At 39.8% G+C, this 21650-nt stretch overlaps 1 protein-coding gene and 1 non-coding gene across 3 annotated transcripts in view; one reads left to right on the plus strand and one right to left on the minus strand.

Annotated features, from left to right (window-relative positions):
• LOC109935853 (ectonucleotide pyrophosphatase/phosphodiesterase family member 7) overlaps nucleotides 1–575 on the plus strand; it is a 25555-nt gene extending 24980 nt beyond the window's left edge. The window contains exon 6 of the mRNA XM_048610893.1: nucleotides 321–575. Within this exon, the coding sequence (XP_048466850.1) occupies nucleotides 321–336 (16 nt within the window). The 3' untranslated portion in view covers nucleotides 337–575. The remainder of the gene's footprint in view (nucleotides 1–320) is intronic.
• A 5734-nt stretch (nucleotides 576–6309) lies between these two features.
• Nucleotides 6310–21650, minus strand: part of LOC109934247 — a 43017-nt gene continuing 27676 nt past the window's right edge. Inside the window, exons 3-4 of one of the 2 annotated variants that reach the window (XR_007264591.1) lie at nucleotides 19030–19103; nucleotides 6310–6822 (exon numbers count right to left, since the gene is read on the minus strand). This is a non-coding gene — a transcript (uncharacterized LOC109934247). The remainder of the gene's footprint in view (nucleotides 6823–19029; nucleotides 19104–21650) is intronic. The other variant, XR_007264590.1, reaches the window with a different exon arrangement.

Below are 21650 nucleotides of genomic sequence, written 5' to 3' on the forward strand. Positions count from 1 at the left end.
ACACAGCAGGCCAAGCAGCATCATAGGAGCAGGAAGGCTGACGTTTCTGATGAAGGGTCTAGGCCCGAAACGTCAGCCTTCCTGCTCCAATGCTGCTGCTTGGCCTGCTGTGTTCATCCAGCTCTACACCTTGTTATCTCAGCCTTTAGTGATTACCTTCCATGGAATTTTCAAGCTAAGTTAGGCAGATCAGTATGAAATGGGAGGTAAGTCAGGAGGAGAACATGGTACTACATGCAGGGCAATAACCAAGACTTTAAAAAAAAAAAACATTAATTTGGCAAATAACATGTATAACAAATTTAATTTCCTCTTTTCAGAGTACAAGAGTCATGACCTACGATTTTCTCATCAGTTCAAGTCCAAGAGATAACTCTCAGCCTGCGCTCAGGCCGGATGACATTTGTATTAAAGATTTAACTGTTCAAATGTTAGAAAGCTAATGGCTTTTTTGTACAAGTTATTACATTTGAAAATTAAATCTGGAAATTAAATTGATGTATAGAATTATATATTGGCAGACATTCGTTCCAGTTGCTTTGATATAAACTTGAATAAAATATTACTTCAAATTACAATGTTTGGCATGATTGTGTACAAATGTCTATTTCCATAATATTTGTCATTATTATGCATTTATGCATCTATCAGACATAGTTAATCTGCAGTAATTGCCATTTAAAATTTAAGCTTCTTTCACCATTAGTAAGATTAAAAGCCGACTAAAGAATGGTTGGAACTCCAGCATTAAATTTAAATTTAAATCTCAATCCCATATGTAATTTTTGACACTCCACGCAGGCCTCCAATCTCAGAGTATTGGCTGCCACAAGGTGGCAGGGCTAAAGCCGCTTAGCTAAGTGTGGGCATGGGAGGGCAAGTGAACGAACCATGCCCAGAGTCTGGTTGAAAAGGGATAAATCAGCCAAAAATAATTCCAAGCTAGTTAGATCACTCCTCTACGTCAATGGAGTTTTGTTAAAATATACATTACAAAGATTATACCAAATCATTGAGATAGCAAAAACTGCAGATGCTGGAGTCAGAGATAACAAAGTGTGGAGCTGGAGGAACAGGGAAGTTGATGTTGCGGGTCGGGCCTCTTCTTCAGAAATGCTGAAATTTCTGAAGGGTCCCAGCCCGAAACGTCACCTTTCCTGCTCCTCTGATGCTGCCTGGCCTGCTGTGTTCCTCCACCTCCACACAGTGTTGACTTTCTCTAAAGTGCCTTGTGAAAAGACTTAACTAGTGGCACCAAACCCCACACTCAAAAACAAAGCTTTTCATTCTTACAGATAATGGACACCAGTTACATGGATAGACTGAGAAGCTGGGGCTGTTCACCTGAGAAAAGGTGGTGGGGAATTCAACAGAAGAAGTGTTAAAAGTTAAGGTCCAAAGGGAACAGTTGAAATTGGGAGGAAAGATCAAGCAGAGAACAGATTTAGAAACAGTTTGCAAAAGAACACAAAAGGCAAAGTAAAACACTTTACATAATATTTTGATATTAAAGTGTGCTGTCTTTCAACCAGTCTTAAATAAAATCAAGAAATCTGAGCTTCAAAATAATGCAAGGAAGGGACAGTTTGGAGAGAACTGAGAAAGGGTCATTGCAAATATTGTTAAAGTGTTAATAGTGCTACAGCAAGGCCTGACTATTTCAAAGTTAGCAGTAAAATACTGTCCTCTTGTCATTTGTTAATCATTTTGTTACAGATGTATTGGGTATGATGTGAAGCTCAGAGCACTTCCATCCCAAAAGGACTTGCAATAAAGTGTGATCTACGAGGCTAATCCTGTAAAAAGTCTCAAACGAGGAACAGAATTAAATTTGTCAGATTATAGACTGCCCCAGGATTTGTTGATAACTCACTGTAGTATGATCTACGCCAAGATACTAAACCTTACAGAAGTACTCAAGTGGGACAGCATTGTGACTTTAGTTAGCACTGCTGCCTCACACTAGGGACCGGGGCTCAATTCTACCCTCAGGTGACTGTGCAAACTCCACACATTCTCCCCATGTCTGTGTGGGCTTCCTCCAAGTACTCCAACTTCCTCCCCCAGTCCAAAAGATGGGCAGTTTAGGTGGATTGACTATGCTAAATTGTCCCATAGTGTCCAGGGACTTGTAGGTTAGGTGAATTAGCCATGGGGAACGCAGGGTTATAGGATAGGGGGATAGATCTCGACTGGATGCTCTTCACAGGGTCAGTGTAGACTATATGGGCTGAATAGCCTGTTTCCATACTGTGTGACTGGGTGCAAGTACAATCATAGAATTACGAGTGAGGCCTTGGTCAACACTAAAGTATTATCATCTATACAAACATAACTAGAAGAAAGGTGAAGATTTCAGTTCAAGATAACGGAAGCATCTGACCATGCTATATTTGAACTTGCAGCTTTACAAAAAGGTCTTTGGTAGCGTTTCAAATTGCTTCTTTTGAAAACTGTTAAACATATTAGTAGAATGGTTATCTATAAACACTAGGTAGCACAAACTTAAGTAACCTTCTCAGAAAGAAAGCCTTAATATTAGATTAAATGACCATCAGAACAAACAGCCACCATCTAAAAAGAATAAAGCTTGAGCTGTTCTTCCATGTCTTTTTCTGACATGTCACCAAAAGTCTCCTTTTTTTCTTTCATTAACTTGAAGATGGCAGCCAGTTGCTTTCGCTGGACCCTAGAGTGGAAAGCAGAATGTACAATTTAGTGAGATACTAGTGCTTGAATAATAATGCTTACCAAGATTGCATGAATGCTCCATAACTCATTCCATCATGCAGTCTTTGGCTCTCCTAATAACCACAAAAAAACATGAGATTTGTGTCCACATGCTCTGTCTGGTTTTTAAAAAAAATGGTTTCCACGTTATTTGATTGCATATCGGCTTAGCACCAAAAAGCAGGCTGGTAATAAGCCAGCTTGAGCAACTGAAGTTTGAGTGTATTTGCAAATCTGTTCAGCCTTTTAAAAAAAAAACACTAAAAATATTATTCAGACTGCAATGCACTTGCATTGCTAACATTTATCAGCCAAATTACCAAAGGGAATCTGGCTCTAAAGCACAATCTCCCAACATGAGCACAAAATGAACTGTAGTGCAGTGAAATTGAAGAAATTAGCACATCTATCTCCAACAGGCATATCTGAGTCAACAATTCATTGCAAAAGATGTTAAATATATTTGCATAAATATGTATTATTGGTTTGTGCAACACTCAAATCATAGGTAAAAGTTAGATACACTGTTTGTAGGAGAGCTTGGTTTTCAGGTACGTAAAAGTTGGACTAGTTTGTGCCACTCCCAAATTTTGCTGTTTTCCTTCTGGTTCAAAAAGTGTGGCCATTCATGATAGATTTTACATTTAACGTAAAATGGCAAATACACAATTGACTTGTCCTTCAATCTTCAGGATTGAAAAGAAACTTTGGCAGAATTTCAACAGGTCACAATTACTTTCAACAATGGCAAATCCTGAAAGGTGCTCTATAAAATGGAAGTTCTTGGTGAAACCAAAGTACTTTAAAAGCCAAAGTACTTCTGAAGTGTATTGCCTGCTTATAATGGAGAAACTAAATGACCAATTGGAACAAAGCAAGGTCCCATAAACTCCTAGATGCGGTACTGAGATTGTACACTCAAATCCCTGGAGCAGGACTTGCAGCCACAACACTCCACCAATAGAAGCAGAATGCAACATACCTAATCACTAATGGAACAAGTGCAGAAAGCAGTTTACACAATTTCCATTGATAAACTGCCACCATTCCATGTGTTCATTTGTTGAAAAATTTCACAAGGCACCAGAACGGCACCTTCCTCATCCTACGTGTTGTAACAGCAACCAAACTCCAATCACTCTGCTCTACAGCATTCAATGCCAGTACAAATTGTCAAAAGTTGAGATTTGGCCTTTTTGGCTTAGCGTCTATTATGCCTACACTAACTATTTAAACAAATTCAACATTGCTTCTATTCCAATCTCAAGGAAGACTCTAGGACCAGGCAACAGGATCCCAGAACAAGGGTCACCCAATCAGTAATGAGGAATTTCTTCCCAGAGGTTGCAAGTCTGGAGTTATTAACAATTCAGCCTCAACAGCCCTTTGTTGTGAAGAATCTTCAAGATGGAGAGGGATTTTTTTCATAAAAGGAAAAGGAATTGAAGGTGATGGTCAGGTGGGGAAAGGCAGGAAAAATGCAATTGAGGATCAGATCAGTTATGTTCTCATTTAAACAGTGGGGAATTGTGGTTAGAATGGCCCACTTTTCCTATAACTTGAGGGTTCTTCAACAGTGAGCTGTCACATGAAATTTGGCATTGATAGTAATTACCATGAGCTCAGCTGCAATTCATGCCATGTTTGATAACCAGTTACCACCCAAAATCTGATAGCTGTTCTTTTGGTAATAATTAATTTCCATTTTATGATTAATTGAGAGAATTCAACTTAGATTAGTCACTGTAACAATACATGACACAAGAGGACGAAATATGGAAAATGTCACCAAGTACAAGGTGAATAGCTGCAAGTTATTCTGAATTTACATAACATCTTGTCATAGTTGATCTGAATTACTTATCCCTTTATTTCTTTTCCCATCTAGGTAGAAGGGGCAGAAAAATAAAATGAAGTCAGTTGTGTAATGAACCTCGTGGTTAGAATGCAGAGGTAATTCACAAACTATTGTTGAAGTTGTTCAAGACCTATGAATGGGATTATATTTCCCACCCCCCGCCGCCCCGCAAGGTGAGGCTAGCCGAGCTAGCCTGAACATGATTGACTGGTTAACTCATGCAGGAATTGCAGACATATGGAGCCAGCACAGGCTGGTAAACCACCATCTTGTTTTGTTACAATCTTCACATTATCACCGTCAGTATTAGAGACAACAAGGTGCAGAGCTGGATGAACACAGCAGGCCAAGCAGCATCATAGGAGCAGAGAGGCTGACGGTTTTGGGCCTAGACCCTTCATCAGAACCACCGTCAGTATTAGCTTCAGTTTGATCTTGGGACAGACATCAGATGGTTCCTTTAATGGTCATCTGCCTACAATGATGAGAGTTCTGATGCACAATTCCTGATACAGAGCTTAGATTCTTGAAATAGTCAAATTTAAATATATTTACTTAAACATCTAGCACAACTTCCAATAATTCCAGGTCAATTGCATTGCAGCTCAAAAATTCTGAATTTTCCCATTGAATATTAGCAAAGTAAAAACCAGCGAGTTGCTAAAAACAGGCTTAGTGCTAAATTTTGACTTTGCGGTCACATTGAGTAACCGGTTTTTTCCCCTACCCTTACGGCAATATCTGACCCCCTGCCCCCACCACTCCCCACAGTATTAACTGCGTGTTATAGCTACTGGTTGCAAGCTGGAATGGATTCCACAGGCAGCATCTGTGAAGAAAAAAAAAAAATCAGTTAGTTAATGTTTCAGGTCTGGTGACCCTTCCTCAGACAGAAGGAGGAAGGGTCACTGGACCAGAAACATTAACTGATTTTTCTTCACAGGTGCTGCCAGACCTGCTGAGCTTTTCCACCTGTTTCTGTTTCCGTTTCCGATTTACAATGTCTGCAGTGTTTTGTTTTTGATTCCACAGGTAGTCATTCTTCACATGACGAATCATGTAGCAGCCATCTGCACCTGATTCTCTCCACACCTAGACTACCTGTCAGCAACACTAAGTGGATCAGAAGCAACTGTTCAATATCCTCCATCTCAAGCTATGCTACGATGTGAAAGTACTGGTGTTGGACGAGGGTAGACAAAAATCAGAAATCACAACACTAGATAATAGTCCAACAGATTAATTTGAAATCATAAGCTTACAGAGAACATCACATCAACTAACTAATTAAAGAATTAAATTGAACAGAAGCAAATAGTTAGTTGGTTGTATGTGGTAGGCTCTGCAAGTCTGATTTCAGATTAACTTTGACTAATAATCTGGTGTTGGGTGACTTCTGAAGGTATGCTTGATACCAAAGATCAGACCAGTTTACTGGCATGCATGGCCACTCCACATGCACCTCTTCTACAAACATTGGCTGCTTTATGGACTTGTAGGGTAGACTGCAGCAACTCCCCATGGTTATTTCAAGAGCACTTCCACTCCCCCCATGACAGGTAAGAGTGGGAACAATCACCTCAAAAGTGTCACTTTTAAACCACCTACTCCAACTTGGATACGGGATTATCTGCATTAAAAACTGTTAAGGTGAAGTGTTTATATTAATAGGAAGGGATAGGGCCTTGTGCTGAAGAAAAAAAAGTGAACCACCACACAACTCTAGTAATCGAGACTTTATTGAACATGGTCAAAAAAGGTAGAGACATATGTAATAGATAAAGCAAATGTTGCCATTTCAAAATTACAAATCCATCTTGAACTAAAACATCCCCAGAAAAAGAGTTAATACACTACAACCCTGTTAAATTCCGCTTTAAGGCTTAAACAAACCAAACAATTTTGCATTGTTCAGAGAAACAAAAAAAAAGGGTTGTCCTGCATTAGTTACACCAAGATATACAGTTTGCTGTGCACTAACTTTAACATTGTGTTTGATAGTCTGCAATATGTAGCTCTTAACTGAAAGTACAGTGAATTAAGTGACTAAATTAAATGTATACTATTGTATTAGACTCTACTGCAACATCTATTACAGAATCTTCAACAGCACCTCCCTACTGAGGATAAACTTGTCGGTATTTTTTGGCTTGACATCTGAAAATTCAAGCCCACAGCCACTTAATTCCTTCGCATGCATGAAAGGCTCTCCCGATTGGTTCTACTCATCTGCTCTGTAAAGAAAAAAAAGTTGTGTTAAAAATCAAACTGAACAGCGAGACATGCAATTTTGTTTTGTTTTTCTGAAGAATTCCTGTAAGTTGCTAATCCACTCAAGGTGAAACCCAAAGCAAAGCACTCAACATTAAAAAAAAATCACATTGCATCAAGTAGCAGTGTGTTGCCCCAACTTTAAGCATTTCCCCACAGTATCTTGCCTGGAAGCAGTGACTCATTATGGATTCTCTGCAATCATCTGTCAATCTCCCTGTTTTACAAAGTAACTAGAGGGTTAACATGGTCAAGCTATTCAAGTGGGAAAATGAAAATGAAAAAAAAAAAAATCAGCAGAATGAAGCCCAAACCCATTTCTGGGCAATGCCCACACCTACACACACGTACTTTGCCAGGAAGTATCCTGGATAAAATTTTCCCTCTGCCCAATATTTGAGCTGAACTATAATCTCTCCTATACTTTACTCAACCAAATACTTCTTGAACTTCTGCCAGATTACCTGGCTTTCAGCTTAGAAAAGACTAAATTTTGTTGCATGGTTAGACCACTAATGAACCTATAATTCTAAAATCCCACAAATACATTTTCTAACTGAACTTGCAAATGCCATTCCAAAGCAAAGTTATTAAATGCTCCTTTTAAAATAACCAGATTCTCACTCATGCATGATTAGGACTCCAACCTGAAAGTTGTAATGTAATTTCACTTTTTTTAAAAACAGGCCAAGTATGTTCCAACTGATGATTTGAAGACAGTTCACTTCCTCACAGCAATTAGTGACAAAAAATGCTGAACTAGCCAGTGATGTCACATCCTGCCAAAGTGCTTTTAACTCAAACTGTTCACTTGTGGCATGTGGCATGACTGGGCAGCATTTATTGGCCGTTCCTAGCTGCCCTTGAGAAGTCAGTGTTGAGCTGCCTCTTGAACCGCTGCAATCAGTGCACTGTAGTTAGACATGCAAGACCATTAGGAAGGGAATTCCAGGATTTTGACTCAGGAGCAGTGGCCTATTTAAGTCAGATGGGGAGCAGCTTGGAGAACTTGCAGTTGGTGGTGTTCCCTTGCATCTGCTGCCCTTGTCATTCTAGATTACACAAATTGGAACTAAAAACATTTTCATGATAGACTGCAAGAATAAATGCAAAACTAAGCATAACTTTGAAAGGATCAATTAAAAATGGATTAGTGACTGATATACACCTCAGCTTAGTCTAATTTTTAAAAAAACTTCAGGTTTCCACCTTAAAATAAGTCATTAAAGACCAGTAAAACTTGATCCAAACAAAAAAAAGTCAGCCATGATACCTAATCTGTTTAAAAGGCCCTCCAGAATTAGAGATAACAAGGTTTAGAGGACGTTTTGGGCCTAGACCCTTCACCCTTTTCTGGAGAGGGGTCTAGGCCCAAAACGTCAGCCTTCCTGCTCCTCTGATGCTGCTTGGCCTGCTGTGTTCATCCAGCTCTACACCTTGTTATCTCAGATTCGACAGCATCTGCAGTTCCTACTACCTCTAGAAATACATTCTGGTTAAGGTCAAATCGTTATTTTGGGTTGATAGATGTCATGTCTTTTTAAAAAGACAACAGGGCAAAGAACTTGCATGTTATTGTCTTCCTGAGCAATAAGTAGATTTGAAAAGCAGTAGAAAGTTAAAGTTTTGCCAAACTTTAAAGTTCATTATTATGGATCACCCTATGGCAATGTGACGAAGTACAAAGATATTGATCAATATATGTGTCCAACACAAAACTAAAGTTAGTCTATTGAGATTTACAAAAATATTGAAATCCTATGGTCAAAGCACTAAATGCCACAAATGACGAACTGCTCCAGGTCAGATGGGTGTCCCCTCAAAAAAGTCCTCATTAAGAAATCCACATAGGAAGGTAAAACAAATTCAAAAAAGGTACCACATTATCACACGTGTTTAAAGAGAGAAACTTGTGCATGGAGGATATCCCCATCTAAATTTTGGTTAAATGCATTGAAGCCAATGTGGCTGGCCATTAAACTACTTCATTATTTTGCAATACTTCTGTTCTCAATCCGACATAAGCAAGGATTTCAGACTTGAAGAGTAGAATTCTTGCACTTATGTTAACATCACGGCCTCAAGGTGGCAGAAATCAGAGCAGATAAATCTTGGGATTAGCCAAACTAGCACACTGTAGCCTCCAAATTGAGCAAATTCACCATTGCTCATCATCTCAAACAGCAATTTCATTTACCAAATTAGTGTTCAAAGGTCAATATTGCCCACAAATCACTTGCAATACAAGAGTTATATCTATTAGCAAATCCCAATTTTGTGTTTTTTTTTTTAAATTCTCCCAGGAGGCCGATATTAATGTTTGTGGAACACTTAGAGTCTGGAAGATGGATACATCTTTTAGAAGATTCCCTCAATTTATAATTACTGAAATTACATTAAAGGGAAGTAATATTCTACTGTTAAAGAAGTGCCATTTATTTTCCTCTTATAGGTGCTAGCCTAAGATTTTACATACTTTGAAATGTAATTTAATCTTCCAGATGTTAAAAGGGAAAACAGCAAACACATTTGAATAAAACATGGATATTGTAAAATTCAAACCTAGGACTTACCAGAAGATTCTTTGCATCCTAGAAAGTATGCATCATCAAGCTAAGAAAAACAAGGTCAGAGCAGCAAAATAATGTGGACAAACATGCAGGAAAATGCTGGCACAGTGCAACAGGGACAGGAGGAAAAATGAATGTGAAGCATCATCTTCAAGTCAACTGTGTCCCAGCTGTTAAGTCCCATTAGTAAAGCTTTAACAGGCAACGTTAATTTGTTTATACACAGATCCTAAAGTTGTATTGAACCAAACCAATGACTTCAAAGTACTTAATTAACCATAAAGTGCTTTGGGATGTCATGAGGTCATTGGAAGTGCTGTAACAAAATCTTTTCCTCACACAGGAGATGATTTGCCTATTAACAGGTGTTAATTAAGATCAACAGGTTAGGGCTCATGGTGCAGTGGTGCTGCCCAGAAGGCTTGGTTCAAGTCTCAGCTGCCCGGAGGTGTCATAACACATCTGACCAGGTTGGTTAAAAAATCTTGGAACATCACAGGAAGGTCATCTTTGAATGCATTTGCAAACACCTCGGCTCAAAAAATGTCTCCTCAACCCTCATCCATTTCTTCTCCTTTTTGGGAGGTGGGTTTGCAGCTTTTTTTTGTTAAAGAAGCCCCTGCAAACCATCTCACCAAATCCTTCAATAGGTGATACAATCACTTCATGTCAGTACCTTCAACACTTGTCTCAATCTAGGGAGGATTGAGTCTCAGAAGCATAATTAGAAGGATTCATCAATATGCACAATAATCAGCACCAATCCATTAAAAGCTTCAATGAACAAAATAGAAACTATTAACATAGGAACACAAGAACAGGAATGGACTCGTCCCTCAAACCAGTTCCAGAGAGATAATGGCTGATCTGTGACCTAACTCTATATACCTGCCTTTGGCCCATATCCCCAAATGCCCTTAGTTTTAAAATATCTCATTCAAAGTTAACTGATGTAGCATCAATTGTTGTTTGTTGAAGAGTCCACCATACAGAACGTTGTCAAACACCTTGAAGTCTGCACATATATATTGTTATACCAAATTCAAAACATGTCAAACTTGCACTGTTGAGTATTTTCCAATTAAGTCTTCGTTACAAAAACATCTGCTACATTTCAAATAGCAGCTCCTGAATTCCTGCAGTCTTAACTTAAAACTTCCACATTAGTTTGCAGGAAATCATAGAAATCAGAATCTGTACAGTGGGGAAACAGGCCATTCAGCCCAACAAGTCCAAACCAAACTGCACCCCCCAAGAGCATCCCACCCTGACTCATTGCCCTTACCACTGCGTTTCCTCATATCTAACCCAAACATCCCTGGTCAAATAGGCCATTCAGCACGGCCAATCCACCTACGCTGCACATCTTTGGACTATGGGAGGAACCGAAGCACCTGGAGGAAACCCACGTAGATCTTTACCGGTTTTCCTCCTTACCAGTCATACGATTGTGTCTCCAACCCCTCAAGTCTGCTCCACTGTTCAACAGAACACACTATTTGACTAGGCAACATGCCTGCTGATTAAGACAGGTGGATGAAGATATCAAAAACCTATCCACTTAAATGCAAAATATGTTTCCATTATAAGCGTGTACCCCCTCATTCTCAAAACATGACTTTGCTATGACCAACTCAAGAGGCTAATAAATAAATGTCATAACAGGCCTGGAGTTGTTAACCAAACTGAAATATATACATGCCATTTTCCAAAGTGGCAAAAAAAGGTTTATTTTTAAAAAACACCTGTTATGACTAGTCAAAAAAAACCAAAAAAAGTTTGACACCATTCAAAAACTTCTGAAAACACCAAGTAGATGCACAGCTCAAAGTTTAGTTTCTACGTGCATTTTGCTTTTCAGAGAGATCAGACAATAAGTAACTGCAAAATTTTAATCATGAACACTTGTCAAATTCCATTTGTCCATAGCTTTGAGAGCTCTCCTAGACTCATTGTAATCTGAATATCTGTGGACATGAGTCCAGGATTTCTGACAAGCCTGAGAACTTTTATTCCTGCACTATCCATAAGCTTTTACTTCTATGAGATCAGCAATTCCTACCACCTCAGTACACAAAAGCACCAAATAAAATTTAGTTTTCCCTTCATATTCTCACCTCTTGGGTGGCCTGAATCTCAATATTGTGGCAGGGAAACTCAAACACTGCCAATAAACACATCACACCATAGCATACTGCTTTGGAAGCAAGTTGATGTTTAATTACCGAGTTAAGGGTGTCCTAACACTGCAAACATTCAGTGAGCTCCTGAGGCAGTTTAAAGTAGTTAAACACATGCTGAACACTGCATACAAAAAAAAGTGTAGCAGCACTTTAAATTCAACTCCTTTTAATCTAATCACGCCAAACAAACTACCTTTATTAGGGACCTGCTATCTTCAAGTTACCCAGAACAGGAACAAAAACCATTTGTGCAGATGATTCATGGAAATGTTTTTTTAAAACCTTGGTCTAAGTTTGCAAAGTAAACAGGTCAAAAAGTTTGACCTATTTAATTGCATTCTTCAGCAAGAATTAAACAGCCACTTGCAGTGTTCCATCTCTTGCAGTACTGTTAGCTGGGCAGAATTAGAGAACCTAGACTTCATTACCAACACTGCAACAACTTTATTTTCAATAATATTGATAGAGCTTGATATTCCAACACTGGCTGGACACCAGTGTATAAAACGTGCAATTCACACAGGTATTCAGCTGAATCCATTATTGAAAAAAAATCACACCAACTTTCTTCAGTCAACACAAACCATATTCTTACATCTGGACAATTGTGGAAAAAACAGCCTTAAAGTGAAAATTAACAGCATTAGCCATGCCATACAACTTTCCCTGACAGAAACAAGAAATTCAACCAGAGTACATGTCTTGGATAAAGAAATTGACATTTGCTTTTCCCTGCTTTGCTCTTCATTCATTTCATTCCAAATATCCTCCACACGAATGAAACTAAGTGCTTGGTCTACTTGTCATCTGATCCTCTCGTTTAAGCAGAAGTTGTCACACGATCTAAACCCTACTGGGGAAGAACTAATGAGCTTGTCTGTTACTCCTATAACAATGTCTGCTGTTTGGAACAAAGCAGTTCAAGGTTTTTCAAGGTTTATCAAGCTCAGAGCTGACTGTTAAAAGTTGGAACAATGTAGAGAGAAAAAAAAAGAACTTCAAGTACCACAGCATCCACTCTGAGAAAGGGCAATTAGCAGTTTAAAGGAAAAAGCCATTTCCATAAGAGCAACCAACTTGCAATGGTGACACACTACTTTTAGACAATTAGAAGCAATCCAATTCTTTGTGAACTTTACCCTTTTAATTCTATCCCCTTGCTAATCTTTCACCTTTTTCCTCAACACCACCACCCACGCCCTGGGGGTGGTATGCAAGTCTTTGCAATGTGAAACAGCTAAATACTAAGGCATGCTCATTAGCTTGTTTCTTCAGCTTTTCACATTACCAGAACATTTTCCTAGAGCATTAATCACTTATACAAACCTCAGGTGTGGTGATAGGGATATATTCACCTTTGACTTAGCTCTACCTGTGAAATACACTAATTCCCCAGGCAAAACCAAAAATTATGCTCATGTTCGAGAGCCAATTGTTATTCTTGACAGTCATGTGCACAGAAACCTTCACTTCCATGAAAACATCCAAGGTAAATGCTCAAGACCTTCAAGATATCACCTCAAAAAGGAGAAGCAATGTTTAACAAAATGTAGAAGATTGTTATTCCAGTGTCATCTAAACTAGAACAGTTAACTGCTGAAAGCATACAACAGAAGTGCATTTGCAGCTTCCTTTGCAGCAATATTTTAAAACTTTCGTCTTTTTAACTGGAGATAAAAATGTAGGCTGAATTGCTTGTGACACTTTTGGTCTGCGTCCAGCGAACATCCCCATCTTCACCAAAACTAATCACTTGGTGTGCTCACTAGAATACAGGGTGGTAATGGGCAGGAAGAGGAAATTTGGTCATTCACCTTATTGCAAACATAACAGGATCCTGACCATGTTAAAGTAACAAAGTTGCAGTGAGGTGGTGTTTGATTTTACGACAGATGAGCAGAATTTTAGAATGCAGTATTAATAGAATATTGTAGTGGAGTTACTTTTATAGGGATGAAACAATTCAATGAATTGATTGTATTGTTTGTTTTAGAATCCCACACAGATCTGCAAATTTAACATGTGCAAGGAGATTGAAACTAAGTGGATCTGACTGTTAATGAATTATTTGGCAAGTCTGACTTTCTACTTAATTAACCAAACATGGAGCAAAACAGCAATAATTTGTACTATTTACAGAAGCTGTGACAGATTTAAGAATTTGAAGTCATCTTGAAATCAGATCACAAGTTCTAAAGCAAGTGCTTGCAAAAAAGTGTATTAGTGTAAAAAGCTACACAAAACAAACATATGCCAGCATGTGCCAAGAAATACACCAATCCTTTAAACAAAAAGGAAAGGAGTTGAATATGGCTACAAATTAATTGTTGCCTACTTGATCACAGGATTCCAGCATTTCATTTCACCATTGTTTTTGCTGGCATTCCAGCAACAAGTGTTTTAAAACTTGCCTCCAGAGTTCAACTGAGACATGGTTAGAAGAAAGCAACTGATTCCAGATCAGATCACATTAAAAAAAAAACAATTCCTTTCCCTGAAGAGAGGCAATTTAAAAACAAAAAGTTTAGTTGGTTTAAAACTGAACTAATTGAGAATATGCTTACATATTTACACTTAACTTGCATCAATTGACAGGTGCTGAGTGCCCTCTAGTGCTTTGCTAAAGTGCTACTTATATTCGTCTTGAAACCATACAAGGCACTATGATTAGTGCCCTCAAGTGGCAAGAGCAAAAAAAGTACCCAGGAAGGTCTACAAGTTCAACATTCACATTACAATTCTGCTTTAAAAAGTGTGACTTAAGTGTCCCAAAAATCAAGCTTAGACAGGAAAAAACCTCCAGTCACTTTAAAAGACTTTACTAAATTGATAGCTTACAACTCTAGAAAGTGAACACTCCTTTATAGGAAGGACTGCTTAATTCAAACGAGATAGCAGCTTGTTATACATGCTGGAAGAGAAAAGCAAGCAGGAGGACCAAGAAACACAGATGGCTACAAACTGCCATGTGAAGCACCACTGCTGATACCATCTCCTCTATTACTAATGTGAGTTTCAAACAACGATATACCACAAATGGGTCACTGTTCACAGGCAAGTTTTAACTATAATGGCCCTGTAATCAGTTACTTTGATATTCAAATGTGAATTTGATCATATCCTTTCCATTCTCTTTAAAAAGGTCTAAAAATCCATGGGAATAGGTATTTGGACACCACTCAATATTCCCTTCAGATCACAATCCTGTAAGTTTAGTTTTTGCTGCCATTAAATTTGCACCTTGTGGGCTGCCTGGAACATGCTTCAATGTGACTCCAGAGATTGAGCAACATTTGCCCTTCACTTGTTTCATGCTTGTACATTCTTACAATGAAATAGTTCACCCACTTAAGTCAAGCTTTTGTACTGTGGGGAGCTCATGTAGTACACAGACTGACCACAAGTTGATTGTGTAGGGATAAGAGTCACCAATATCAAAACCTGTGGACAACTGCCTAAGCAATTCAGTGCTGTAGAACTAGTGGTCTTCAAGCTAGAGACAAGACATTCCTGCTTGCCCAGAGGGGGTGAAACTTTTCTAAGACAGTATTAGAGGGATGTGGCAATTTATCTGGAGTAGACTCAAACTAGGTGTGAAGATTATAATTCCAAGTTCTTGCCATCACTGCTCAATTACTGAACCAGAAGGCCTTAAGTCTTTCATTGGCTTTTATTGAGAAATTGCAAAAATAGGAAAAAAAAAACTTCGATCAGAATCTAGGCCAAATTCTATTTAAAGCAATTTCTAACTTCTACCTGCAGTTATGAAAAATAAACTTAATTCATAGTGTATTCTTTAACAGTCTCATCCTCCACTTGCACAATCCATAGAAACACTATTAGAAGCACATCATGGTGTACTGCACCAGGTTTTCTTGTATATTCTCAATCATGCAGAGCAACGAATCTCAAATCACATTTACAGCTAATCCGACAGATGCTGATTCACGCAACGTGTACCAGAAACAAATCTAAACACTGTCCATCACATGATGCATCATTTCAGAGGAAGCCCAAGTTCATTACAAACATTTCGAACTAACCGAGATTGCAGTTTCATTTCGGCATAAAAATTGAAAACAGAAGAACTGGTCATCGACTCTGAGGTCAGTGTAATTTAGTGCATTTATCCCTCTGGCCCACATTAAACAAATATTTTAAAATTTAGATATACAATTTCTGCTCATTCCATGAGGAAGCTACTTAGGAATAGTTAATCACCAAAAAATCTGACAAGACCCAGACAATTCTTATTAGGCACCGTAAAAGCACATCTGTCAGTCAGGCACATTTAAAAATCAGCTGAAAACACCAATCACTACAGAAAAGTTAATTGAGCTCAGAAATGAATGAGTCAAATGGTTCTTGCAGAATGTTCCAAGATGACTGCCCCCTAAGTGAGGATCCAACCAGCTGGAATCCAGTAAAGTTCTATGAACCTGTAAAGTCACATTGTGGCGAGCATTATATTTACTGAAAGACAATGAGCAACAGCTACAAGTGGCTTTAAGTGCAGTGAGATCCCATTGTATTATTGCAATAAATACTTGAAACTGTTTATTCATTGGAAGGCAATTCGATGCACTAAAGAAATTAGTGCAAATACAAATTTAGAGTACACCCATGGTATCAACCACCAGGTACATACCAAATGTTTCTTGCACAGATTATATTAAACTCAAACATTGGAATTATTTTCATCTCCATTTTAAACATCTCACCATTTGTCACGTTACCAGACCCTCACCGTTACACCCTCCAGGAACTAAATCTGCACTCTGGCAGAGCCTGCAGCAAATCAAGGCTCCACTCAAAAATTAGCATCAACATTTCTCCAGTTCTCTAAATCTTTCTCCTTCAAGATGGTCTTTGAAAGTTGACCAAATATTGGTACCTGCCCCAATCTTTCTGTAGGTGCCCTCTGATTTTTTTGATCATGCACCTACAAAAGCACATTTTAGGGCATGACCTATTTAAAGAGCACAACATCTTGTCCTCCAGGTTATAAAGGAAGTCCAACAAAGGTCATTTCAAAAGAATGTTCTTCCCAACCCAGACATTCAACAACAACACCACCACCGAGGGGAGCAGGTTGCACTCAAAGCTAAACAAAACAAACTGAACACAACATACCCTCAATAAAATCAAGACTCCACACAAGTCAACAAAACACTTGTTTGAGCTCAAAATATACTTGGTTAAAGTGTTGATATTAGGTTTATATTCAGAATGTGCTTTCATTAGTGGCTTCACAGGAAAAAAGGAACAAAGGACAAAAAGTTGAAGTCACTGCAGTAAATTTTCTTGCACCCCCTTAGAATATGCTTACCTTTAACCCAGCTGAGCAGCAATATTATCATTGAATCTAGCAGTAACACAACATGCAGCTTTAGTCAAAAAAAGAGAGAGATTGGTGAACAATAGTAAAGTCACTTTCAAATTGTGAAAGAATAAGTGGCAAGGCAGATAACTTTTGGGGGTCTGGGGACAGGTGGGTGCAGTTGGCTGGTAAACAACCAAAATTAAGGAAAAAAGGTCTATTACAAAAATGGTGTACAGCTGGATGAACACAGCAGGCCAAGCAGCATCATAGGAGCAGGAAGGCTGACCTTTCGGGCCTAGACCCTTCTTCAGAAATGGGGGAGGGGAAAGGGCGTTCTGAAATAAATATGGAGAGAGGGGGAGGCGGATAGAAGATGGATAGAGCAGAAGATAGGTGGAGAGGAAACAGACAGGTCGAAGAGGCGGGGATGGAGCCAGTAAAGGTGAGCGTAGGTGGGGAGGTAGGGAGGGGATAGTCAGTCCAGGGAGGACGGACAGGTCAAGGGGGCGGGATGAGGTTAGTAGGTAGGAGATGGGGGTGCGGCTTGAGGTAGGAAGAAGAGGGGATAGGTGGGAGGAAGAACAGGTTAGGGAGGCAGGAATGAGCTGGGCTGGTTTTGGGATGCGGTAGGGGGAGGGGAGATTTTGAAGCTTGTGAAATCCACATTGATACCATTGGGCTGCAGGGTTCCCAAGCGGAATACGAGTTGCTGTTCCTGCAACCTTCGGGTGGCATCGTTGTGGCACTGCAGGAGGCCCAGGATGGACATGGCGTCTGAGGAATGGGAGGGGGGAGTTGAAGTGGTTCATGACTGGGAGGCGCAGTTGTTTATTGCGAACCGAGTGTAGGTGTTCTGCAAAGCAGTCCCCAAGCCTCCATTTGGTTTCCCTGATGTAGAGAGGCCACAACAGGTACAGCAGATGCAGTATACCACATTAGATGTGCAGGTGAACATCTGCTTGATGTGGAAAGTCTTCTTGGGGCCTGGGATTGGGGTTGGGTTGGGTTTGGGGTGGGGGGCAGGTGTAGCACTTCCTGCAGTTGCAGGGGAAAAAAAAAGGGCTGGGTGTGGTGGGGCTGGAGAGGAGTGTGGAGCGGACAAGGGAGTCATGGAGTCATGGAGTCATGGAGAGTGGTCCCTCCGGAAAGCAGATAAGGGTGGTGAGGGAAAAAATAATAATATGTCTTCAAAATCTCCCCTCCCCCTATTGCATCCCAAAACCAGCCCAGCTCATCCTGCCTCCCTAACCTGTTCTTCCTCCCACCTCAAGCCACACCCCCATTTCCTACCTACTAACCTCATCCCACCCCCTTGGACTGACCCATCTCCTCCCTACCTACACTCACCTTTACTGGCTCCATCCCTGCCTCTTTGACCTGTCCGTCTCCTCTTCACCCATCTTCTCCTCTATCCACCTACCCCTCTCTCCCTATTTATTTCAGAAACCCCTTCCCCTCCTCCATTTCTGAAGGAGGGTCTAGGCCCAAAACGTCAGCCTTTTGCTCCTATGCTGTTGCTTGGCCTGCTGTGTTCATCCAGCTCTACACCTTGTTATCTCAGATTCTCCAGCATCTGCAGTTCCTACTATCTCTATTAGAAAAACCTCTACTGTATGACATCATGCTGATGATGCAATGGGAGAATGAAGAAAGAAAGAGGAGAGGAAAAAAAGGGAGATTGACAGTGGGGAGATGAAATACCCAGAATTGGGGAGTGGGGCACAAGACAAAGAACTGCATCCTTGCCAATAATGCAATCCTTAAGCTCATTTTACTTCAGGTTAGTTAAAACCATAATTGACAAGTACAATTTGCTTCCATTAAGTACCCATACCATCTCATTGGATGTAACCTTGTGAAACCTGTATTGAATGGTCATTTGGGTTTAATTACTCTTCCAATTTGAAAAAGGCTAGAACCTCACTCCAAAATGCCTAGTTTAAAACAGGTGGCCAATTAATACAGGTTCTCAGCAGGTTCAAGGTAAGAATGGTTACTGGGTTAGGCAGACAATACTTCATTAGTGACAGATGGGAAAGTGTGTTAAGTTGTGACAGGTTGACATGCATGGGGCATACTAAAAAAGAACCTTACCAATATATTGCTACAGAAATAGTGTCATCAGGCTTAGAACCTACACCGAGGTGAGGTCAGGGGTTAATTCAACCCTGCAATAAAAAAGGTCGGAGAAAGGTTTGCAAAGCTCAATCCAAAACATGCACAATACTATATATTGTAACAAAGCTGATCTAGGCATTTTGCTGATCAGCACAATAAAACATTTAATACATTGAAAAATTTAGAATGAAGTAGCAAGAGTACACAAAATGATCCTAGTGCATCAAAGGCTAGATTGAGAAGTTGGCACAGCAACATGGGAACTGTTTATCCTCAGCACACAATACTGTAACATCGCTGACATAATTTAGTCAAAAAGCACAGCCAAAAAAATTAGTAGTGATATCAGAAGATACATGCTGCCTGTTTATATGGCATTTCAACTTGGGATTGACATTCTCAAAGGTTTCATAAATGTATTTGTTGTTTGCCTGCTGATAAAGATTAATTCTGGAGTATATTGAGCTTCACAAACAAAATAGTGAAAACACATTAAAAGTAGTCAAAGATTATTCAAGCCAGCTCAGGAGAATCATCCATCCAGTCAGGTACAGAACAATACTGGGTAACAGACTGTTTTGGGACAGCCAGGGTGAAACATTTTTTGGAGCAATGACTAGTTGGGAAGATAAGTACATGTTCACATAGGATGAAATTGCTTAAAGTAACAAGCACCAAAAACTCAGTTACATCAGAAAAACAGACTATTGACTGAAGTTCCAGTTAAGCTCTCCACACAAGAAAAGCTTTGACAGAATAAAGGAATTTAGCTAGTTTTAATTTAACATTCCACAGCAGGATGTTTCAAGGTGCTTCATAGCCATTTAAGTTAGAGTAACCAATTTTCTGTGGCCAACATAAAAGTGGCAGTTTGCTCTACAGCAATTTACTCAAATCACCATGAGATTAATTGGCAGCTAACCTAGTTGATGCAAGTTAACTGATACGCATCAGCCAGAGCACAGAAGTTCCTGACAATTTTGAACTGTGTTGTGATGTTGTACCTTGGAGGACAGTACTTGGCAGAGTACCACGCCCTTAATACTACTTGGAATGTCAGCCGGTTTGAATATTTGAATCTGTCACAGATTCATGAACTATGGCAACTGCCTCCATTGAGCCAAGTCAAATGTGTACAGCTAAACACAACTTTATCATCTTTGTCACAGGTAAAACATTTATTCAAATTAGCCAAATATTCAGAAGTCTAGTTAAGTCAGCCAAACAAAAAAACAACAAAATTGTTGGAAAAGCTCAGCAAGTCTGACAGCATCCGTGAAGGAAAAAAGTTAACGTTTTGGGTCCAGCAACCCTTCCTCAGAACTATTAAGTCAGCCACTTGGAATTCACGTTTAAGCAAGATTGCTACTGCAGCTGTCCAGACAAGCTGAGGGGAGACCTGGTCTTCTGGGAAGACGTGGTGGCAGAGGATGATCCTGGCTTTGTACAAATCCTTGACTCGAAGGTGTAACCCTGTTGCCCTCAACTTCTAGGTTGAAACCCCCACCGCACCAAGGGTATCAGCTTAACCTCCCCCACTGCCTACATTTAGCTCCTAGTATCCAGAATTTCAGAAAACCTGGATTCAATCAATACAGCACTGGGTATTAAGTTTTCAGCAAAGGTCACTCAAACGTATTGACTAGCTTTCAGATTTATCCTGGCTCACAGGATATGCATGGGAATCTAACTATATCCAAAGGAGATATGAATCTTACAGCAACAGGAAATGGGATCAATCATTTCACAAGGTACAGCCTTCAAGATATAGCAAGCTAATTGTACATATCTACTCTATTACTAGATATCTGCACTTGTCAGACATTTATGGTATTGAAATCTTCCAACTCAACCATTCCAGCTTATGTACCATTGTTGGTGGCAAGATCTTAACTCTATAGCAAGACTCTGCATAAAACACTTTCAATCCTTAAACTGGCTAGAGTCAGTGATCTCACCAGTCTGTTTGAAGTGAAGACTGCAGGGATAAGGCATAACTGATTGCCACAAAAACAGGTAGCTAACCTCAAATTTCAAATCTAACCAGGGGAGCCAGAGACACAATACATTACAGAAAAGGGATGGAATCAATGAGTTTGCCTCAAGAGTGGTATTAGCTTCACAGCAGACAATTGGTCAACTGGCATGAACATGACAATGGCAAAGTGGGAGCTGAAAACACTGCTTAGCAGTACGTAGCCTCTAGATCAGAGGCCCATGTCTTGGTGGTGAGAAATGGAAACTAGGACCATGGTCCTAGGTCAAACAAGTGTTGGAGGAACACTCTACTCTCAAATGATATGCAGCTCCACTAACATGGGCACTCCCTGACTCCCAACCAGGTCCTGGTTGGGTCACATCTACTTCTGGGCAAATCCAGGGGAGTCTTATTGGGGTGGGGTGGGGGGAGGTGGTGGTAAAATGATGAGGAGAAAGTGGGAAAACACTAACTTTCCTGATTCAAACAAACAAATAGTCTCTCAGTCTGTAAGGCCTGAAGAGGGAGATACAGATGCTGGAAAATCCATCTCCCCTGCTGAGGGATTTGATCGTTATACTGCTTTAGCAAGCCCCAAGCAACAGCTGCATACTTCCAA

The sequence above is a fragment of the Rhincodon typus genome, chromosome 23 (assembly GCF_021869965.1).
Source record: "Rhincodon typus isolate 14 chromosome 23, sRhiTyp1.1, whole genome shotgun sequence".
Taxonomy (NCBI): Eukaryota; Metazoa; Chordata; class Chondrichthyes; order Orectolobiformes; family Rhincodontidae; genus Rhincodon; species Rhincodon typus.